Source organism: Coffea arabica, chromosome 9e (genome assembly GCF_036785885.1).
Source record: "Coffea arabica cultivar ET-39 chromosome 9e, Coffea Arabica ET-39 HiFi, whole genome shotgun sequence".
NCBI classification, from domain to species: Eukaryota; Viridiplantae; Streptophyta; class Magnoliopsida; order Gentianales; family Rubiaceae; genus Coffea; species Coffea arabica.
In genome coordinates this window covers 35,270,568-35,294,145 of record NC_092327.1, presented here as the reverse complement: position 1 = coordinate 35,294,145, position 23,578 = coordinate 35,270,568, and the positions used below count along the sequence as shown (strand labels likewise).

The 23,578-nt window shown below is 33.8% G+C and overlaps 2 protein-coding genes across 3 annotated transcripts; one reads left to right on the top strand and one right to left on the bottom strand.

Moving 5' to 3' along the window:
• The first annotated feature begins 2,578 nt into the window (after window positions 1-2,578).
• Window positions 2,579-9,611, top strand: LOC113710299 (UDP-N-acetylglucosamine diphosphorylase 1-like). The gene is made up of 15 exons (XM_027233225.2): window positions 2,579-3,007; window positions 3,378-3,432; window positions 3,529-3,680; window positions 4,632-4,671; window positions 4,945-5,037; window positions 5,111-5,223; window positions 5,300-5,374; window positions 5,843-5,882; window positions 6,010-6,092; window positions 6,193-6,270; window positions 7,565-7,708; window positions 7,889-7,956; window positions 8,609-8,723; window positions 8,877-9,033; window positions 9,246-9,611. The coding sequence occupies exons 1-15, from the start codon at window positions 2,852-2,854 to the stop codon at window positions 9,341-9,343; spliced, it is 1,467 nt and encodes a 488-aa protein (XP_027089026.1). The 5' UTR covers window positions 2,579-2,851; the 3' UTR covers window positions 9,344-9,611.
• A 3,895-nt stretch (window positions 9,612-13,506) lies between these two features.
• On the bottom strand, window positions 13,507-19,384 carry LOC113709304 (urease accessory protein D). Of its 2 annotated transcripts, XM_027232043.2 has the most exons (9): window positions 19,253-19,384; window positions 18,687-18,824; window positions 18,503-18,568; window positions 18,290-18,364; window positions 18,104-18,148; window positions 16,098-16,331; window positions 14,970-15,052; window positions 14,686-14,854; window positions 13,507-13,973 (listed from the first exon to the last, which is right to left on the bottom strand). In XM_027232043.2, the coding sequence occupies exons 2-9, from the start codon at window positions 18,783-18,785 to the stop codon at window positions 13,860-13,862; spliced, it is 885 nt and encodes a 294-aa protein (XP_027087844.1). In that variant the 5' UTR covers window positions 18,786-18,824; window positions 19,253-19,384; the 3' UTR covers window positions 13,507-13,859. The 2 variants fall into 2 exon arrangements, with proteins under 2 accessions (XP_027087844.1, XP_027087848.1); XM_027232047.2 differs by lacking the exon at window positions 18,687-18,824 and having other exon boundaries at window positions 18,466-18,568; window positions 19,253-19,269.
• Window positions 19,385-23,578: the final 4,194 nt, after the last annotated feature.

Sequence of the window (23,578 nt, the reverse complement as noted above, 5' to 3'; positions counted from 1 at the left end):
CTAAATAAGTAAGATACGAGTAATGCTTCCTTTTGTCAAAATTGGATCTTGAGAAACAAATCATGTACATTCCAAAGGAAAAATAAGGTTTAATCATAGATACTCGCTGTACACCATCTACTTGATACATTCTAGCTTTCTGTTAGAATTTTATGTTGTCATTTATTTAAAAAAGAATTAGCGAAAATTTTTATTTCTATTTCACAAAAAAATAATTGGAGCTTTTTTTTATGAACAGAATTTTAAACAAACATGGCTATGATTGAATGGAAGGAAAATTATGTGAGAAAGTAAGGAATTATTTGGATTGCAATTTTCTATTAAAAATTCTCACTTTTTTTTTCACGAACACATTTTTTAATCGCTATTATATCTCACATCTACATCACATTTTCCAATTGCTTACTTTCCTATGCAGATTTGGTTATACATCACAATTTTTTTTTTTTTTTGCTAGACAAAAATTTTTCTCGAATATTTATATAAGAATTAATGATTTTCCAATTAATGTACTCGTGCACATACTATGGCTACCCATGAGGTCACGTGATTTGCTGCATGGAATTAGCTGAAATCACTGATTAGAAAAACATTAAGTAAAAATAAAAATTCTTCATGAGCCCCACCAGTTGACCCTCATGAAAAATACTTACATTAGACAGAGATCCAATGCAAAGATCACGACCTTCTCTTGGAGGCCATAATTATGATACTTCATATATTTAAGCTTAGTGAAAAAATTATTCCGTAATCTGTTTCACAAGTGGAATGAAGGCATCATTAATCACCAATGAGTTCTCTGTAAAGTAATTTATCCTGTCAGTGTCAGAACTAGATGAACTACATTGGATCTGCCTAATTTTAATTAGTAGATTTCTAGAAACAAGGTTTGATGAAGAAAGGATTGAATACGGTCAACGGCTTGATTGCAGATGTGTCAAAATATTCTTTTGGCAAAATCTATGATAATGTTGATTTCAGTATGGTAAAGGGCAAATTATTGTTATATCAAATTGTATATATGAACTCTTAATTATTATAGCCTCTAATGATGTTAAGTTGATGCATATTTTAATGAAATTATGACGTTTTTGATATATATATAAAAAAGGAAGGTTAGATTTATAGTTAGACCACTTAAATATAGTAAAATGTTCGAGGGTTGATGGAATTTTGCCATGACATCAAGTGTAAGTTACTATTGTTATCTCATAATTAGAATGATTAGTAGATCAAAAATAGCAACATATTTACTACTTATATTAGTAAGAAAGCGTGATTTACCTACATAAATTCCATTGAGTTGGCATAACGTGAATAAGTTGCAAATCCCTTATAGGTTTTTCTAACAAGTGCTCTAAACACATTTAACATTCACCTAACATACCATATATATACACATGTTAATAATTATTATATTTCTTATATTTATATACTTTCCCTGTTTAATCTTATCTATTATGATATTTATTTACTTTCTCTAATTAATCTTATATTTTAAAAATATGACATTGAAATATGAGATTTTTTATGAATTTTCTGCTGTATTTTTTAATTTTCTATTATATATTACTTTTTTGAAGCTACTGTATTTATGTTTTACTCAATTAATAGTTATTAGATCTTAAGAAAACAAAAAAGAACTAAAACATGATATTTATGTAGGAGAAATAGCAATATAATAAAAAGTGGAACAGGGAATGACACATGGTACAGAACACAAGATCCGTTGCGAGTGGCTCATTTAGGATGGAATGATAGTCATGTGAACTATACAATACAAAGCTAAAAATAGACAATTACTTGAATTTCAAGTGTGGTATCACTCCATATGATAAAGACTATTCGACTTTCTTTGTGGCATAGGTGATGGGATTTTAGTTTAAAATGTTTTAAAAAGAAACATCAGGAAGGACAAATGCTTACGTGCATGGTGTTATTACCAAAACAAAAAAAAGTCTTTTGTGCGTAATCAACATAAATCTCTCTTCCATCTCAGGACATAGAGGTTTTGAATTCAAATCCTCTTTTCCTTCTTTGTTTATTAAATTCCACCTTTTCAAAAAAATTATAAATATGTTGCTATTTTATTTTTATATATGTAAGCTTAGACATTTTTATGATAGATATGACCCATATTATTTAACAAGTAATTATTTATTGAATATTTAGATGGTGTGAGAAAAATTTTTGCAATTAAGTGCATAGAATGATTTCAAAAAATATATACCAATATGTTGAACAAATCTTCGGCCTTGATATTTTTATAAATTGTATTTGAGATTGTGTGTGTTTTTAGAATTGTTTTTGCAGTGTTACTATAGACTTCAAATATAAAAATAGTTTTTGAAAAAATTTCCAAATCCAAACAAATCCATGTTTTTTAAAAAAGATTTTACATTTTTTTGAACATATTTTTTAATTACATTTTTTTCCTTGTATATATCAAATTGATATAATATATTTTTCTACAAAAGTTGCAGAAAATAGCAAATCCAAATGGGCTAATCTTACAAATTAGAAGGGTAATTTGGTCATTCCGCACCTCTTCAAACGGATTCACTTGATTGATTCTTGTCTTCTTCGCCACTATTTCTCCCTCCCTCTCTGCCTCTAAAGTAACCTCCAACCGACCGGCTTAACAGAAACAGCTCACTGAGTCGACTCGCCACCCAACTCACTCACTCACTCGCCCCCTTATATATACTCACACGCCCCTCAGTCACTCACTCAACACTTCGCATAGATCTGTATACAGAAGCAGAGAGATCTGAATACCAAAATTCATCAAAATTCATAAGTAGAACTCGAAAGAAGAAGAAGAAGAAGAAGAAGAAGAGACAATTCTCTTATGATGAGGGAACCAGTGTCGGACTCCAATCCGACGTCGTCTCCTCCGCCACAAGCTCTGCTCGAGAGGCTCAAGGATTACGGTCAGGAAGACGTGTTTGCCCTCTGGGATGAGCTCTCCTCCGAGGAACGCGACATCCTTGTCAAGGATATTGAGGTCATTCTCTTTCTATCGCAATTAACTAGCTTCGCTGCACAATTCAGTTCAGGCTTCTCTATAGATCTTGCAAAACCAGCTTCACGGTTCAATATTCAATTCTTCTTTAGATTTTTTGTTATAATTGTAATTAACTTGAAAATTTTGAATTTTCTGAATAGTTTTTGGTGATTCGTTTCTTAATTTTGGTGAGTGAGTGGAAAACGGGATCATTTTCAGTTGAAACGTCAAATTTGACTATAGCTGTGGTAATTAGATTCTGTAGTATAAGAAAAGAGTTTTGTTTTGATGTTGAGTGATTGTTATTTATTTAGTGTTAAGTGATTAATTTACTTATGTAATTAATTTTTGGAATGACAAATTGTTACAGAATCTAGATCTCTCGAGGATTGATCGAATCATTCGATGCTCGTTTAACTCTCAAGGTTGCGCTTTTCTCTGGCTTGTCTTGATTGTGGTTCAATTTGCGTAGCTCTATCAGGTTGAGATTTCTGAATTTGGGTTGTGTATATGATGTTCAGGGGTTCCCGCAGCGGCAATAGAGCCGGTGCCCGAGAGCATTGTATCAACAGTGGAGGAGCGGACGATGGAAGATAGAGAAAGGTGGTGGAAGATGGGAATGAAAGCCGTTTCAGAAGGGAAATTAGCCGTGTTGCTCTTATCTGGTGGCCAGGTAATAATTCACTTTTCTTTTGCTTTATTTTTTTAGATTCTTTTTTTTTTTGGTAATGATTATGAAATGCACTTAAAAGAAAAGTAGTACATTTAGTTGTTAGTGAATATTTTGGTGTATGATTAACTGGGTTGGTATGATGGAGTTGTTATGGTGTGACCTTTTCCAGGTGTGTGCGTTAATATAATGACAATTGTGTGATGGAACTCTTGATTTAACCACAAAAGGGACAGAAAAGCAGGCTTTGTTGTACTTTATATACAGTTAGTTTAGGCTGATAAAGTGTGTCCTTAGGATGGCCTTACTTTATGCTGTAGTTATGCCAAAGTCATTTTGTATGCAGAGTCATAAAAGGATTCTTATGTAGGAGACAACTTCTATATAATGTTGAAAAGGGTCATGGAATGGGCCCACTAACTTCAGGGACCAGCCATCCATGCTCCATTGGGAGCGATTTTAACTGTGTCCATGAATTAATTTTAAACTTTATAACCTTTGAAGGCGGCAAAAAATTTGCTAAAGATTTTAGTGCTATTAAATAAGTATGCCCTTGCAACTTTTGGAAATTGGCTCTTTTTCCATGAAAAATGTTTTTCATTGTTCTATGCTTTCAGAAAACTTGTTTCTTGTCATCCTAATTTGGGAATAAATTTGTAAACCACATTACTGGTGTTTCTTTCTTTCCTTGTCCCTAACTAAATTTTCCTTTAGATTTTCAGTTAAGAAGGTTACTGTTCCAGCTATCAACTTCAAAGTAGAAAATATTTGATTTATGAGAATTGTTTTCAGCATGTATAAAAATGTTGTCCATAGGCCTAAGTTGTTGTAGGCAATGATTTTGCATGGCCCATTGTAATTGAGGTTGTGAATCTGCTATTCTGCCGTTTATCGGTCAATTTATTACCTTTTCTTGAAGGCATTCCTGATTTTTTTGCGTCTTTTTTATTGCAGGGAACTAGGCTTGGAAGTTCAGATCCAAAAGGATGCTTTAGTAAGTCATTGGAATCTTATTTAATTTAGTGAAATTTATTTGATTCTATATTTCATCACTCTATATTTAGTCTACTTGCAGAATAACTAGTACCTACTCTTTCAGTTCTCTAAACCCTCTTACTTGGGCAATGCATTTGGATGTGCTTTTCTTGTTGTCAATTTTACATAGCCCTTTAGGTCAAACAGAAATTGTTGAAGTGAGATGATGTGATTGTCACATTTTGTGCAAGTAAGTCCTGTAAAATTAAACATTTTTTTAACCTAATTTCAGACATTGGACTTCCATCTGGAAAGTCACTTTTCCAACTTCAAGCTGAGCGGATTTTATGTGTGCAAAGATTGGCTTCTCAATCTATAAACGAGGGTGAGTTATTCTTCTATTACCCCAGCATTTTAAATCCGACAGTCAGAAATGCTAATCTTGATAACTTATGTAGGTTCTAAAACCGTGCCGCCTATACATTGGTACATAATGACTAGCCCCTTCACTGATGAAGTCACACGCAAGTACTTTGAGAGTCATAAATATTTTGGCCTCGAAGCTGATCAGGTAAGCTTTGTTAATTGTGGATAAGTTGTTTGTTCGAGTTCTTTTTAATCAACAAAGATAGAATTTTTGGATGTAGGTTACCTTTTTTCAGCAAGGCACAATACCCTGTGTTTCAAAAGAGGGCAGATTTGTCATGGAGACACCATACAGAGTAAGGTTTTGATCTTGTTTATCATTTATGAAAATGCGGATAAATGTATGCATGTGTGGAACTTCAAGTGCTTAATTAGCAACTCTAGCCATCATACAAGATGCAGCAAAGGTTACTAGATTTATGAGTTCAAATGTGACTACTGTTCTAAATTAAGGGTATAAGCTGTAAATTTCACACATGTAAGCAAGTTTTTACAGTCTTAAATGTTCTATAACTAATGCCAATTTTTAACTTTAATGGAGCTCTTGAGACTGACTAGACCTTCTATTTTGTAGCCAGTGGTGTTAGGTCTCATTGTTATCATGTGGTAACATATGCCATGTATTTTGTATAAACTAATAGTAAATAAGAAAAAAAAAAGGCAGATCCTTATTTAGCTTGCTTTATAAGTTTGTTTTAGAAAACTATGATATATGACTCAGGTGATATAATATTTACAAGGTTATCATTTTTGCTTAAAGCCAGGTTGCAAAGTCTCCAGATGGGAATGGAGGAGTTTATTCAGGTAATAAGAACACCCATATAAAATGGATAAGAAAATTACCCTACCATTGAATTTTTGTCATAGTTTAGTTCTCTTAATTTGATTTGAGGGTCATACTTGGTTTGATTGAGTACCCGTGATGTTTCAGCGTTGAAATTCTCAAGATTGTTGGAGGATATGGCAACGAGAGGTATTAAATACATAGATTGTTATGGGGTCGACAACGCTTTGGTGAGTTCCACTTCTTTTCTTCAATTCTTTCTTTCAATCAGTTGAGTTTCTTGAAGTGTGCTCAATTTAGAATCATGATTATTTGTAATTGGAAAAGTAGGTTCGAGTGGCTGATCCTACTTTCTTGGGTTACTTCATTGATAAAGGTGTAAGCACTGCTGCAAAAGTTGTCCGAAAGGTAGGTTCTTCTTTATTCTTCCTACTATATATTTATTTTTTGAAATACTAATACTTTAGATTTAATCTTTTTACATCAATAATTTTTCTTGTAATATCGGGATCTAATTATGTAGAATACTGAGTTTTTCAAGGAACTAAACTATTATTAACAAAAAAATGGGAGGAATTAACATATAACTTCTGCATACTTGAAACATCTGCTAGATAAGTTAGACCTTGAAGAATTACATAGTTATATGGGGTTCCTTGAGTAGCTCTCTTCTCTGGTCTGTCACATTTGTGTGGCATCAATATGCAAGTGAAGTCAATTGGTTGATTTACCCCGGTTAATCTTGTTTGGGGAGACATTCACTTGTGGCTTCGGCCTAGGCCATCCATTCAAATAAATGCTTTAGAAATATTGCATCTGAAACAGAGGTATCTTGTGCAAAATTCTGCTAAATCTGTGTGGTTGTATTAACCATATTACAGTGAAAATATATATCTGCAGATTTTACCATTTCATATGAAGAGGAAACTCTTATCACTTTAAATGTCCAAAAATGGTGTATTCTCTTCATTTGCCTGTTGGTTATGGTGATCGCATTCTAGTGGGCCATAAGAATATAGCAATAATACTTTGAGAGAAGCTTGTCAGATTCTTCGCACCCTTTTTTTCTGGGTCATGTGTCACAAATTAGTTAGAAAGTGTATGGTCATAGTCTAGAGTTGATTAGAATTATTAAATTATTTTGTTTACTTACTCAATGCTTATCTGATTTGGAAGCATATTGCTGCTACATAATGACACAAATATGGACATTGTAACAAATTGCTGGTGCTGATTTTTTTGAAATAATGAAGCATATATGCTTTCAAAAATGGAGAAGAATGACTAATTGGTTTAATATTTACACCTTGAAGTGTCAATAAGTTATTAGATTCAGGACATTGGAACTAGTGCTATTGGAGGTTTGGCGAAGTTTCAGATATCCTCTTACTGTCATGCAGAGTATAATGCATCATAATAAAAAATCTAATTTACTTTCTTCGATTCTGTTTCTTTCATCCTTTTACATGAAAACAATTCAAATGCCATTATGAAGGGTGCAATCTAGTCCTCAACAAGTGGACATTGGCACATCATATAAGATGATGAAGTGGGAAGCTATATAAACATTATTAGTAACTTGTAAGCTTGTTTTGATACATTTGTTTTGGAAAATAGTCTCAGTTTATTTATCTGAAGATATTAGTAGCTGTTCAACTTTGATAGCTTAAGTCACATGATTTCTTGTTTATTTTGATTATAGGCTTACCCACAAGAAAAGGTTGGTGTTTTCGTTCGGCGAGGCAAGGGTGGGCCTCTGTCTGTGGTCGAATACAGTGAGTTGGACCCATCTTTGTCTAGTGTTATAAACCAGCAAACTGGTCGTCTGCGATTTTGTTGGAGCAACGTATTGTCCCTCTTTGCCTCTTTTCTTTTTTCTCTGTCTTATTAAAGAATGGTTATTTCAGTATAGATCATATGGTGCTATTTACTAGGGACTTTAAGTTATATGTCTTCCACATGTTGCTTCAAGTGATTGTGATTTTTGCTTCAAGTGATTGTGATTTCTTCCTGGTTGCATTTTCAGGTTTGCCTACATATGTTTACTTTAGATTTTCTGAACCAAGTGGCAAATGGTTTGGAGAAAGACAGCATGTCAGTAGTCTTATCTTTCTTTTAGATCTTAATTTTCTGTATTGTATTAGATCTATATTCTCAGTGTGTGTGCTTAATTTCAATAGTTATATGGCCTCTGTTTACCCTTCCTTTATAGATGGATAAAAGATATAATGTGCTTGATATCTTCTTATCCAATGAATGTTACAGTCTATCTGCTCCACCTGTCTATAGATTTGTAGAGAAGCTCATGCTATTAAATATATGAGTTGACATTTATAAACTGTCTTCTTCATGGTATGAAATTACTATGAGTTAATTATTTTGGGTATGCTTTTTAATTTTCACTGTGCATCATGTTCTTCTTTTCAAGTCAAATATATCAATGAGACGTGGGAAAAATGTCAACTCACTTCCTATTGTTATCTTTAGCCATTGAACTTTAGGGATAATTAATGAGCCCCTTGTTTAGTTCTTTTCATGATGCTTTCCTGTTTCAATTAAAACATGTAATTGAGCATATTAATTCAGGCACTCTTATAGGATTTACTAGACATTCTCACCTTATAATTTTGGAACCATCTCAAACATGAGTGAAATGATTATCTGTGAAGTACTACCTATTGCCAATTTTAAAAATTTTTATTGCTATTATGGAACTGATGTAGAAAGCTTTACAACGTGAGTGCAGCTATCACCTTGCAGAGAAAAAAATTCCATCAGCTCATGGGCATACCTTGGGATACAAACTTGAGCAGTTCATCTTTGATGCATTTCCATATGCACCTTCTACAGCCCTTTTTGAGGTAATTATCGTTGGGAAATGTTTGACTAGTCTCTCTCTCTCTCTCTCTCTAGCTCTCGCTCTCGCTGATTGATGAGAGAAAAGTAATTGCTGTTAAAATCGTAAGAAACATACCAGATGTATAAAAATTGAAATTTCTTTCCCTATTGCATAGGTATTACGTGAAGAAGAATTTGCACCAGTCAAAAACGCCAATGGATCAAATTTTGACACTCCAGACAGTGCTAGACTGCTTCTTCTTCGTCTCCATGCCCGATGGGTTGTTGCAGCTGGAGGTTTCTTGACTCATTCAGTGCCTTTATATGCAACTGGTATGTCAGTTTTTACATGTAAATCTGATAAGAACATAATAATTGTTTTAAGAGATAAATAGTCTACAATTTTAAAACAATTTAGTTTTGCTTTTCACAGTGGAGTTATCTAATAATGCTAATGGGAACCTCTCCAAATCCTTGACCATGAGTTTTGCAACTCAATATGAAAGTTTAACCAAAACATCCTTGTCCTCACTTGTTAAATTCAGGTGTGGAAGTTTCACCCCTTTGTTCATATGCTGGTGAGAACCTGGAATCTATTTGCCGCGGAAGGACTTTTCATGCGCCCTGTGAAATCTCATTTTAATTTGACGTTATACGACATATTTGTTTGAACATTCTTTTCCCTTTGCCTTCTTTTTCCCTTTTCATTTGTCAATTTCAAATCCATGTTCACGAGGATGAGGCTTGTAATCCAAAACTACATATTTGAGATGCAGATTAGTTAAAATTGACACGAAAGAAAGCTCTTGCCTTGTAATGTGCATAATAAGGTGTCATATGTAAACTGTCGCTTTTGCGGTGGCTGAGAAGTAATCTATTACATTGGAGGAATGATTTGAAGTTGATGATGATTCAGAATTGTCCAATTATTTGCATTTAGTTCCTTTTCAAGGTGATTTTGCTTTGCATGCGCGGAAATTTCGGGAGATGATTTTCCCCGAGAGCTCTATTTCTTGTATTTCAGAATTGTCCAAAAACTTCCTACATTGTCATGTGGTAAGCAAAATCCGGTACTTAATTCAATGCTACAAGAACTGGATTACGGGTATTTTAGCAGAGCTACTTTGTTAATAAATGCTTCAGCACGAAGTAGAAATTAATGAACTCGTTTCATTTTCCATGTTTTGACCATGAGGCCCGTTACTATGTAAATGGGTTCCACAAATAGTAACTGTGTGACTATTTTACCAGATATAAGCGTATTTTAGAGTAACAACATAGCTGTTTAAGGAGAAAAATCTTGTCACCCAGTTACTTAGCGAACCTAATAGTTGATCTTTGATCAATGAAATGGTATCAACTGGACAAATAAAAAACTCCACAATTTTATTGAAGTTGTATTAGTGGGTTTCATTATCTTCTTATTCAGAGTATTCTCAGTGGTCGAAAATCAACTGTTAGGCTTATCAAAATAGTGAGTTCCAGCCTTGATAAAATTTTTTGTTCAGGACTCTTATAAGTAACTCTATAAGAATAGTTTAGAGCAAAACACTACGCAGAATGGCTCAACATTCGTGTTTTAAGTATGTTACGAGTTGTAAGTATAGGTGTACGCTGCTCAGTACAATTGTTGGAACTGTCCAATCTCCTGCCCAAACAGAATGTGCATATGATGAAGAACTTGTACTTCAGGTCTAGAATCATTCTCGAGTCTCAACCTACCAAAGTCTCCAAATTAGATAAAAAGGACCAATTAAAAATAAATAAGTACTCGTTTTGGGTCTGCTTTCATCCTAGAATGTGCATATGATGAAGAACTTGTACTTCAGGTCTAGAATCATTCTCGAGTCTCAACCTACCACAGTCACTACTTGGAGGGTTAAATATGGATTAATATCATCCAAATTAGATAAAAAGGACCAATTAAAAATAAATAAGTCTCGGTTAGGGTCTGCTTTCATCCTAGAAATGGCAATAAGGCAGGGGTGGGATGGAAGAGGCCTGCTGCCCCAACATTCCCCACCCCCCTTCCCAACTCCTACCTTGCCCAACTTTCCCTCGTAGGCAGGCTAATAGAAATTTCGTTAATTTGCCTTGTAACGAAATTTCAGGCAAATTTCAATCAACAATCAAGTATTTTAAAGACCAGCACGTTACCAACTTATTGCTGATACACAATTTCTGATAATTTCACAATACTTAACCCATAAAAACAAATAGATACTATTTTAATACAATCCAATATAATGAGACAAATACAACTCGAGTAGTCAGATTTTCACCTTTTCAATCTCAAGAATGTCAAAGAATAAAAGTGTAATTAGTTATTCAGTACAAATGTATTAGTATAACTAATCAGCAATTTGTATTAGTATACATGTATAATTATTAATACAACTAATAATATTAATTGTATTAGATATACATAATGTTATATTTATAACTAATAATATAACTGTTATAATTAATAATAGTAAATATATTTTATATATAATTATAGTATATATTTATTTTTTAGGTGGGTGACAGGACAGGAGATGTCCTCGTTCCTTGCCCTGTTTTTTAACAGAGGGAGAAAATGACCACCCGCCCTGCCCTATCCCCCATCTCATCAAGCCCCCGCAGGCAACGCCCTAATTGCCATCCCTATTTCAGCGCGATTCTGAGACATGATTCAAGGTGCCATAATTGAGCACAACTTAATCGGTCCTTACCATCATTTGCGGAAATAGATATTTTAGGTTGGACATAAGGACTTCTAGTCACCCTAATAATCTACTATAAACTTTTCTTGTATGCTAGGCTGATGAGGATTAAGGTTTTTTTGACAAAATATTCAAGGACTTTTTATACTCTCAACAAGTGAAAGGACATTATGATATATGCCCAATTCTACCAATCTGATCGAAGTCTTCCACCGTTCATTGTTTAGACACTACATTAGAAGCCCAAGTGAAGCCAAAAACTGGTACACAATTTTCATTACAAGTTTTTTTTTGCCTGATAATAGACATAATTTCACAGCCATGAATCTGCATTAATGACAGAAAATATATTAACATGTCATAGATACGAAATCATAAAATATAACAATAAACAAGAATAATAAAATAACATTGTAAATTACAAAATATCTTCAATTCATATAAATTAGAGCAAAAAGTCTCAGTGGCCCTCAAACTATTAGTCGGATGAACTTTTGGCCTCCAAATAATTAAAAGTAAATTTTTGGCTCCCGATCTATCCAAAGTACAAAATGTTAGACCTTCTGTCAAATTTAGCAGTTAATACTGACGAAGCAACGATCACGTGAGACGCACACCGAAGTACGAAGGGCATTTTTGTCCACAATGAGCTGTGTTCCACTGGCAACAAAACACATTTCATTCATGTGTTCCTTCTCATGTGTTCCTCCATGACAGAACCTTCTCCACCCGCACAACTATACCAACCCCACTCCGGTCCCCAAAAGACAAAATCTCTCCTTCTCTCCGCCAATCCATCCACAATCTTCAAGACTGAATTGAACTATTCAACTCCTTAGCATCCTATGATAACATGGACATTAGCCCATCATATTGCAGCATATAGGAGTAGTATATTCTACTACTAGTCAGTCCCTTCTTCCAGCTGAGCGGCTCCAATCCCGCCTCAATTTCTTAATCTAGTATTGCACACCGCTACTCCTCACACTCCCATGGTTCCCTTCCTTCAACCATGCCTTCTAGTCTAGACCTCCACTACATCCCAAGGTTGCCATCCAAATTCCTGAAACAAACACGGAAAAAAAAAAAAGAGAGAGAGAAAGAAAGAAAGAAGAAAGCAGATTTTGGATTTTCGTTTTCTTCCACGGCCAAAATCTGCAGCCACCATCCGCGCACACCGCAAATCTCCGCCCAGGATTCCTTGAGGTCCACGAAGTTATGACCCTCGACATTTTCTCACACCTGCACAATGGGAAAGGTGGATTGTTGGTTTCTCACATGCTTCCAGTCCAGCAATTCTTTGGTTGCAATGGAGTTTTTCTTTGTTCAACTCTTTGTTCGGGAAGAAGTCCCATTTTACCGAGTGGAACACAGCTCATTGTGGACAAAAATGCCATTTGTATTTTGGCATGCGTCTCACGTGGTCATAATTTCCGTTGGTATTAACTGCTGAATTTGACAGAAGGTCTAATATTTTATACTTTAGATAGATCAAGGGTCAAAAGTTTACTTTTAATTGTTTGAGGGCCAAAAGTTTATCCGATTAATAGTTTGAGGGTCACTGGGACTTTTTTCCCTATAAATTAATGAAAATTTGAGTCTGAAGAGCTGGGTGGCTAATTCAATACCTAATGGATTAGCTAATGTCATCGATGCTAATTTGCTAAAGGAGAGTGATGAATATTTTGGTGAAAAGCAAAGGTGCATAGCCTCAATCATGAAAGTTGCTTTGGGCTGCACGATGGAGTCTCCAAAAGAGAGAAGCAGCATACAAGATGTTCTCGTTGCGCTAAAAAGATCAAGGCTCAGTACATGAGTCCCCTGAGTTCAGGGACTTAATGGTGCATGCATGTTCTCTAAGCAAGATTGCAACCTTCTTCTTGATTGTCCGTTAGGTAATGAATTTTTAGTGGTGTTGTACTGGCAGGGCGGGGAAATATCTCAACAAGACTATTTTTCCTCGAGACTTCTTTACATGTTCTTTACATGTACTTTTGCTTTCAAGCTGATGAGGGCCATTCCTTTTTCCAAATTTTGAAACATTTAAATGCCCAATTTTGGGTAAAAAATATAACTCATTTTCATGTCTGACTCAAAAGGGTAAGCTATGAATACTTGACTTTGATATCACTTGCCTACATTTCCCACAGCCTTTTAATATCACTTATTGTGATAGGAGTTTACATTATTACAGCACTCAAAACATCAGGGGCGCTACGCAAAATTGTTAGAAAGGGAGGTTTATAAAATTATCCCCACTACAAATTTTGCAACCAGGATTAGGCACTATAATAGAAGTTGAAAATGTGCCAGATACAATATCATAGATTATATTACCACTTAATTAAGAGAATCTTCTTTAGAAGGAAAAAAGTACAAACAGAGCAATTAGCCTCTTTCAGTATCTCGGATGACTTTATGATGTTTCCTAAGCCACAAAAAGGCCCTCCGCAATCATCGATATGGCGCCACACCAAGCAGTGAGTCCAGGCCAGACAACTGACATTGAAGAAAACTGTAGACTGACTCAGTCGTCATTGCAGCAATTCGAACCACAACACCTCTTCCCTGCGAAAAACAGGAAGGAGTTGGCATGTCTTCAAATGAAGAATGTAACATGTATATTTAGTTAAACAAAATTTGACGCATGAAACAATTTGTACAAATGCTAAAATTTCCCTGACTTGACGATGCAGAGATGGAATTTTCACTACATCAATGTCAGTATAGAGGAAGCAGAAATTTCAGAAGCTATGCCAAACATTCTTACAGAAAATGTTACTTCAGTTTAAGAAAAGAAGCATTTTTTACAATAAGGAGTTCAAGAGAAAGCATGACTGTAAGGTGGAAAGCTTGTCAATCTTCAAGTCTAACCATCTGTGCATGTAATGGAGAAAGGCAAAATTTACATAAATCAAGCTTCCACAAGGCATACAATGATCCATGAAAGATTAAGATATAAAAGAAAAAAATATATACCACAATGCCTAATAGCAAAATCATGCAATATACTTGCTTATGTCGTGTAACCCACTGATTAGTATAAGATTCTCAAAGAGCTATCCAAAGACATTAAAAATTCCATGAGGATCTTCAAGCATATATGACACGACTAGTAGAAGACCCTGACTGCAATTGTAAATGCAAAGCCTTGCAGATTAGTCAGTGGAATTAAACAAACACTAAAATAAAATTTCCTTGGAACAGAACCTATTGAATATTGACTGTAAAAAGAGCCTACCATTGCAAGAAAACTAACACCCATGTGAAAAAAATCTACCTTTGGACCAAAGACGCTGCAGGAGGCCAAAAAGCTCGGTCTGGTGAAGAAACGATTGTCATCGATATCTCCATATCGTCCAGAGCTACCTGAAGGAATACGTAATTGCTGAGACATCAAGTTTTTCACATTTTCCTGAATTTGGTCTTGAATGAACTTCAGCTTTGGCCTAAAATTAAAAAGATTTGTAGTCCCTCAGATAACCAAGATTAAGTAGAGGAAAGGAAATAATCATATAAAGAATAAAAGTACTGGTTAAATTAATTCATCGAGTCAACACATACCCCAAAAGTATAACCATTGCAATTACTTGATAATCTTGCATCCGTTCAGCAATACTGCTATACCTTCCCTGCTCTAGCAATATCTGTGATCAAAGTGAAACAATCGGAGCAATTTAAATGAGAAGGATAACCATCATCTAGTTACAACAGAGTCAATCTTGTAGAAGGAAAAACTTCAGAGAAGAGAACTGAATTAAAGGTAACCATTCTTGGATCAACATTCTCTAATTAGTTCAGATGTAAAGAAAACAAAATGAGTTTGTTTTAGAGTCGGATGTATAGAAAATATCAAAAGCAAGAGTCTCCCAACGCAAGGGAGTCAAGAAACCCAAATGAGAGAGCATTCTGAGACTTCACCAACAACTAATGCTTATTCATGTGTGAAAAAGGAAAACAAAAGATTCCTGATAGAGGAAAAAAAATTAGCTAAATGATCTCCATGTTGAAGACAATAGAAGACTGGGTAACATAACACCTGTGCATGCCAAAGTGCTAGATGATCTTTAAGCAAGTCAAAGTTCAAAAAGTGCACTGAAGTTCCAAGTAAATCAGTTTGAAGATCTGAAGCTTGTATCTCCATGAGATGTTTGCATTTGATTATTTCAACTAATATCAACATTAATTGCTATGGAGAAACACATTCTCCAGGCTCAGTCCATCAGAATAAAGCAATTTCATCCAAAAGATCTTTTTTTTTTTTGGGGAATTCATCTCAAAGATGTTTCCTATCATTAAGGCATCTAATCGACATTTGCTCAAAGTTGTTTGACAAAATTAATTTACCATGTTCCTGTAAACTGCAGTTGTCATGATTACAATATTCTATTGTCCAACATGACATATATTCCCAGGATTAAGGCCTGTATATGCATAAATTGATTAAAAGGACATTAAATGACCACAGGTTGAAAGCTCGAAAGCAATTAAAAAAAAAAAAAAAAATACAACATTCTACAAAAATCTAAAGATATTCAAGATTGACATGAATCTCTTGCAAGCAATAGTTCAAAAAATAAAAATTTCTTATAAGATTAAAATACTTCAGTTTCACCACTCTCTTCAATATCACACGCTTAGTATACAATGATGCTAGCATAGTTAAAAAACATGGATTCAGGTTGACAATACCGTGTCAAGAAACAAAGGCTCATCAGCATCTAGAAAAATGTTGTTAGTGCTCTTGTAAAGTTCAAAATCCCACTTTTCACCTCTTCCATAACGGCCACTAGTTATCCAATCAACAATGAGCAAGCTGGAGCTGGGAAAGACTTTGAATACTTGAGTTTGAGAATACTTTGCAGTTGAAAAACATGTAACTGGATCTGGAATCACAGCCAAAAGTGCATCACTTCCAATTCTTGCCTACTGTGCGGCACAAAAAAGCCGCTATTACCAATAGCTTTAAAACTCAGGAAAGATATTGTATAAGATAAGTAGGATACTAGATAATACAAACTTGGCATGAGAAGCTAAAGTACTCTTCCCCAGCAACACTATTTTTTGAAGCAGCAGAATGAAACACCCAAGTTTTTACAGCCATAATATCTATTTTTTTTTGGTCCAAAACAAGAACAAGCCAAGATGAAAATTCCGTCACTATGTCAGCACAGACAATTCATAGCCATGCACAGTACTTTTTTTTTTTTTTTTGGTCTCAGAACTATCTTCCACCCGTTGCCTATCAAAAAAATTTGCTTGCATAAAGTACTACATTTTTTGTATTTTAGATCCAATGGTAAATTCAAGAGGTGATTTAAAGATAACAAGGGGCTAAGAGAGTCTATTAAAGGTTCATGAAAAGTAATACAAAGAAAATGAAGGAAGCAGTTTAGACAAAGGTTTTACTACTACTTTTTATTCGAATTTTGATATTGTTGATCAAATTAAGCTAGGATGAATCTTATTACTTCTAAGTCAGACATCCTCATACTACTTATTTGCCGTGAATCTAGATTCCAGATTTCCAGCACGTACCTCATTTCATGAGGTGAAGTTTTAGGTGTTCCTTTAGGAATGGTAGAAAAGCGTTGAATGGTAGAAAAGCATTGTAGAATAATCTAGCAAGTTTTTGTATCAGGGTCCTTATCTATAGATTAGCTTTGCATAGTTTTAATGTGGTATGACTCGTGCTCTGCCAATAACTTGCAAAAGGGATTCATATGGCCCTTGAATGCTTGACCTAAACTTGTCTTGGAACATAAATGCATCCTAGGATTTCTTCTTACATCTTCTCTTCTAAACTGTACAGCTCCAATCAAAATCCTTATTCTAGCTGTCTTCTAACCTGCACGTCCTCTCTTTTCCACAAGTTCAGATTATTCTGTCCCAACCTCTTACACTTCAAAATCAAACCATCCCTTCCATCCCAAGACAAACAAAGTTCAAAACCATTATTAGCAGCTTTAATTCCAGGCTTCCTCAAGTAGACATACTTCATGACGTCCGAAGAAATAGACAATTCAGGACTAGAAAACTTTTCTGGTGAACAAATCTAACAGGAACTATGAAGTGTATCCCAATAAACAAGGGAGACAACTGGACAACTTGAATGTGTCCATAATCTCTATAAAAACAAATTGGCCCATCTCATGACTCAGGTTTCCCACATCAAATTTTTAAGTAAACATATATGATTTAAGAAAATAGCACTTTGCCCCATAGCACTTTTATTGATTAAAAAGATGCAAAACTTGGCTTCAGAATAATGTTGGCAACATAATGCTAGTAACAAATATGTCGGTAACATAATGGTAGTAGCAAATTCTCAAAAGAAAATCAAGTGCACATAAAACTTGTACAATACTGCAAGCATCAGGAACATCTGAAGAAACTTTGAAGGCAATCAAAAGCAAACACCATCTGGAAAAGCATTTCATGTACGAGATCATTGAAAACGTTTCTTGATAATTACTACCTTTAATTAGGTGACAGACATGTTCAACTCCAATCCCAAATTAACATGTGAAATGCAGCCTAGGACGAATTTTCCTTTATACTTTTTGACCAATCTAGACTCCACGGTGACAAACAAATCACTGTCGTGGGGAAACTGTAAAAAGTTATATCAGACATTAACAAACACAAACACCAATAAATGCTGAATTAGCTTATTCATCAAGCAAAATGGTGATTACCTCCAGGACTTGTTCAGAGCACTTTGATTCCACAGATTTGTAGACCTATATACCAATGGTGTAGACCAAATTAACCAAGCAGCATCAAAAAATGAAAGAAAAATAAAGCATTACAGAGTCCAACAATACTTAATAGCAAACGCAAAACAAAAACCATAAGGTGGGACATAGCATCAAAGATTTGACCTTTGTTGAAGCTTGAGTGGTTAACACTGTGGTGCACCCATCACCAACTGAAATATCACACTTTATAGCATCACCCTATTTATACATACAACAAATTTAATCACTCAAACCAAAACATAGAACTATTGCAGACTATTCAACTATTAACAAAAAACAGAAACGCACAAAAACCATACACATCTCTTTATGCAGGGAAATGGAGAGTGTGCATACCGACACAATTCCACCACCATAAGTGATAGTGTAAATCCAAACAGCATCAATTTGAGAAGGACCCACCTGCCAAAACCACCATAAAAATGAAAACCCGTATCAAGAATCAAACGTTTTTTCTTGCATGCCAATATAATTACTTCAGAATGTTGGTTTCCGCTATAGGCATCAGTAGGGAGGGAACCTTATTGGGGATGATGAATTTAAGAGGATACTTTGAGTAGCAGTGAATAGCAGCTGACTTTCCACCTACCCTCTCCACTACCACCTTTCCTGTTTCCATCTCTGTCCCCGATTCTGTCAAAGGCTCAAAGTCCAATTCCTAGTTTTTACAAAAAATGACCCGAAAGTGGCCAAAATAGCAAAATTCAGTCCAGTCTCTATATTTTTTTTAAACACTCAAATCTTTCACCAAAAATCCTAAAAATTATACTATAACATTCCTCACAACTTCAACAATACAACTATGATTTTAATTTCACAAGAAAACAACATAAAAGGGCTAAAATAAAGCAAAACAGCCCCTTAAAATTCGTTTTTTCCATTTTGACATTTTTCAAACAATTAACATGCATTCACAGAGCCGATTCTTTTTTCTTTGACTTTTATTCATGGGTAACCCCAAAACTTCAACAACAGTAGTAGCAACAACAATAAACGGAACCAAGGGACAAATAAGCATCAAAACATGTATTTAATTAAATAAATTAAGGAAAGGAAAAGGCTGGAAAAAAGAGAAAAAAGAAATACCTCAATGAAGAATGTTAGTCTCTTGACTAAAAATTTGATGAAATTACAAGCTCCAATCCAATCGGTTGCTGTCTCTTTGTCGTGTGTGAGTGTGTTGGGAGAAAAGGAGCCGAAAGGGAGAGAATGAGGTTTTGTATTGGTGTTTGTTTGTGTAGTTGAGAGAAAACATAGAGCCGAGAATGAGTGAGAATTGTTTGTGTTGTTGTTAACACAAAAAAAAAAAAAAAAAAAAAATGAGAGGGAGGATTGAGAGAGAGCCGAGAGAAGAGTGAGGGAGATTGAGTGTTGTTAAGAAAAATGAGAGGGAGCCTTCTAAGAGAGAGAACCGAGAGATTTGTATATGGGAGCAAGAGTGGAGTCTTGTGTGTTTGGATAGTAAAAATGAGGTTTTTGACCAAAAATGAAAAGAAATGTGCATTGAGACATTGAGTGCAAAAATGGATAGATCATTTGGTGAAAGAGAAATAATTAGGATGATTTTTTATTTCATGATTTTCTTCTTTCTTTTTTTTTTTTGTTTTTTTGTTTTTCTTTTTCCTAACATAAACCTGCAAAAATGAGAAAAATACACATTAAAATGTAAGAAAATAAATAACTCATTAAATAAAAAAAATTCAAGAAAATATTAAAAATTGATTAAAATTTGGTGTCTACATTTACCATATATCTATATTGCAAATTTAGATTTAATGTTTAAATCCTATATATGAACATATTGTTTGCTGGTTAGGACATGCGATATTAAGAAAGGAAAAGTTATGCTTCCTCCGTCCTACTTTGATAGTCCTGTTTTCCTTTTTCATCTGTCCCAAATTGTAGTCCACTTTCCAATTGAAGAATGTAGTTATATTTTAATTTTTTTAAAATACCCTTATTCAATGTAAGTTGTTGTTATTATAAACCTACTCCATTTAATGAGAGTTGATTCTTTTTTTACCATCAATTCAAGTTCCCATAAAGTTGTATTCTAATTAATGTGAGGGTATTTTAGGAAAATAGTTACCTAAATTGATTGTTCCAAAAAAGTTAACTACTTTTTCTTAAACTGTGTGAAAAAAAACCAGACTATCAAAGTGGGACGGAGGGAGTATGGACTAGAACAGCTATTATACACTTCCACATTACTACCCTACCTTCATAAATAGCTTTCATTATGAATTGTCTTTACTAAAAAAATGTGAAATAAAAAGGAATATTAGTTTATTGTAAGAGTAATTTCTACTGGATTAGTTTATTTTAGCAAGAGGTATACTATGACACTATTATTTGCAACAAAAATTTATTTAAACATATTAGTAATTAAGTTACTAGTGACGATTTCTGCGTGAACTTAAGATTTCTTGTTCTTGGTGTATTATATTATCTACACGTTTCAAATGTATTATTTCATTATCCAATTCATGCTAAATCATCCATTGCTTTATGCATTAATATGTAGAGGAAATGTAGGATATTTTTCTAATTTACCGGTAAAATGAGGATACATAAAGAAGATAGTAACTACTTTTACACCACTTTCCTACAATTTTCCTATTGACAAAAACATTACCAAATATTATTACATAATGTCTTTTTAATCCATGCCTAAACAAGCTCAACATATTATTATACGGTTGTGTATGTAAAATAACATCCAACAAGCTTTAAAAAACTTAATTGGACATCTTAAAATATTTAGTCGGGGCTCATATATTTTATAGATCAATCTTTTATATATTGTCAGTATATACACTAGTGGACCCAAATGCATGTTATATATATAAAATTTGAATTTCAAATTAAAACTCAAATTATGATCTAGACATGATTGTATATACATTGACAGTATATAAAAAATTAATCCACATTTTATGATAAATTTTTAATTTAAAGAAATGAAAGGCCTAAGAAAAATGATGGATGAGATATATTGTATGTAAAAATGTGGCATATAGCTCTAATATGGGAAAGCTGTCATTGGATTATGGATAATATGGAAAAAAGATGAAACTTGTCTCGCTTAGCATAATATTTGAAATTTAGATGTATCAGATTCAACCAATCTAGGATCGATTAAACGAGCCAAATTTAAGCATAATTTCAAACTTTTAGAAAAGACATGTAAGCTTGAATATTAGATTGCTTGATTCAATTAGGCTCATTTTACACCCTTGTTGCTAAATAAGATTTTTTTGAAACTTTTGTGGGGGCAAACGTAAAAATATTTCCAAACAATACCAAATTCTCAAGCTAAGGAAAGAGGCAAATAATTAATATCATAATAATTTCTTAGAAAATTAAAAAAAGGTAATGGCAAGAATAGATATTCATAAGGAGTGTTCAATTTTTACTTAATTTGGTTTCAGGGTATGCGTTATTGTCTATAAATAGGAAATCATTTAAAGATAAATTTACTGCCTATTTTAATTCCAAAATCAAAATACCTAAAAGTTACACCCTACTTATGAAATTCATTTCTTTCCAAGAAAGATTCTAATCGTAGCCCATATGGTCCCAAGAAAGATTCTCGCTATCTTCAGCTCCATACCGTTAGTTCTTTTTTTTTTTTGAGGGACTCCATACCGGTAGTTAATAGCATTTTGTATATGGTTGAAATTTAAAAGGATAGCAAGAGGCTAATCAGAACGTCAAAACGAAAAGAAGAAAAAGAAAAAAAGAAGAGGAACTAAAGAGCTTATTACCAGCAGAAACATCTTTCTCCTACTCTTAGTTGTAAATAGGCACCCCTAGTTTGCCCATTTTTGTTCGTCATTTTTATCAAAGTGACTCCAAAATAGTTGATTGGTATCCTAAATTTGGGATAGACATTCATTTAATGGTATAAGTTTTGGGAAAAAAATTGTGTTTGGATTGCATTTTCCGTCATTTTTTATAGAAAAATTACTGTAGCGATTTGATATATGTGAGGGAAAAAGGTGATAGGAAAATGTGATCACGGAAAACGACAATATTTTTCGACGGAAACCAGCAATCCAAGCATGGCCGCTATTTAAGGGCTACGTACCTAGAAAAGGTCCAATTGGAAATGGCTTTGAAGCGTTGAAAATTGCCCATATCAAAGGCTGCCTTAATTAATTCATCATAATTGATAAAAGCTCCATGAATCCTTGCCAAACTCTGCACCCACTTGCACACGTTTGTTTGCCAAACTCTATGAATTCATGCCAAACTCTACACTCTACCCCCGCTTGCCAAACTCTTATCTGTGAATTAGTCAGGCTTTAACGGTTTAATGATCAATGTTATGGCTTCCACTCTTATTAAGCTGATAGAGCCGATTTGATGCAGCAGCAGCACAGGAAGAGAAGATGAAGAAAAGAGCTGAAACAGTGCGAATTGAAGGAGAAAATCGCAGAACAGAGAATCATGAATGAGATACTATAGTAAGGGTGTATTTAGTGAAATTAATTGGATACAAGTCCCACATTTGTTGTTATTTAGAACCCTGACTCCAGAGAATTAGTCCTCAAGTTCATGCATAACGGGAAGTCTAAATAAACGGTGGTATTTCCTCAATATCAGGCAAAGATTAGACAAATTGAATGATGAACTGATGTGGCATGTGCATCGCAGTAACTCCATGTCGAATAATCGACCGTAGCGATTCATTGAAATATTCGGCTGTAGCGATTCACACGAGTAATTAGTCTTTAACCTAAAATTACTTAAATATGGTAGGAAACGTCGAGAAAGTTATTATGATTCCTAAAGCCCTAGCCATATTACTTTCTTTTCTTCTTACTTTTTTATTCTCTTTTTTTTTTCTTTTATACTACTTTCTTTTTTTTCCGCTTTTTTCTTTTTGCCCTTTTTGTCTTGTCACTATTTCCTCTCTTTCCTTCTCATGCCCTTTTGTTTGCCTATAATAATAGTTTAACTTCTACTTATAATTTTATTCTAGTTGTAATTTATTTATTTATTTATTTTTACTATTTAAAATTTGTGAAAAATTACATGACGTGAGAAAACCTATATGATTATCACAATGAAATGCATATATAATCTAGCAACTAATTATTTACACATAAAGACCAACTAAAGTTTATAATTACACATAAAACCCTAACTATATTATTGTGATCTTATTACTTTACACTTCATTATTAATAGTTGATTAGTTTTAGACTGATTAATTTAGATTTAGCTAACACACATACGCCATTATATTGTAGAGCTTTTGATTACTATTACAATTAACATATACAAGAACAAAAAACAAAAAACGACACATATTATTACTTATTTTGAACTATTCAACATAAGACAAAGATACAAAAAAAAAATTTCATATTTTTTTATTATAATATTTAAACTCAAAACTGTAGG

Excerpts from the sequence above, each read along its gene's own strand:
- LOC113710299 (XM_027233225.2), top strand. The coding sequence starts at position 2,852 with ATGATGAGGGAACCAGTGTCGGACTCCAATCCGACGTCGTCTCCTCCG. Across the intron at positions 6,271-7,564 it reads CTGCAAAAGTTGTCCGAAAG|GCTTACCCACAAGAAAAGGT; the intron begins GTAGGTTCTTCT and ends TTTTGATTATAG. Across the intron at positions 9,034-9,245 it reads AGTGCCTTTATATGCAACTG|GTGTGGAAGTTTCACCCCTT; the intron begins GTATGTCAGTTT and ends TGTTAAATTCAG.
- LOC113709304 (XM_027232043.2), bottom strand. The coding sequence starts at position 18,785 with ATGGAAACAGGAAAGGTGGTAGTGGAGAGGGTAGGTGGAAAGTCAGCT. Across the intron at positions 18,569-18,686 it reads AATTCATCATCCCCAATAAG|GTGGGTCCTTCTCAAATTGA; the intron begins GTTCCCTCCCTA and ends TGGTTTTGGCAG. Across the intron at positions 14,855-14,969 it reads GCAATGGTTATACTTTTGGG|GCCAAAGCTGAAGTTCATTC; the intron begins GTATGTGTTGAC and ends TTTTAATTTTAG.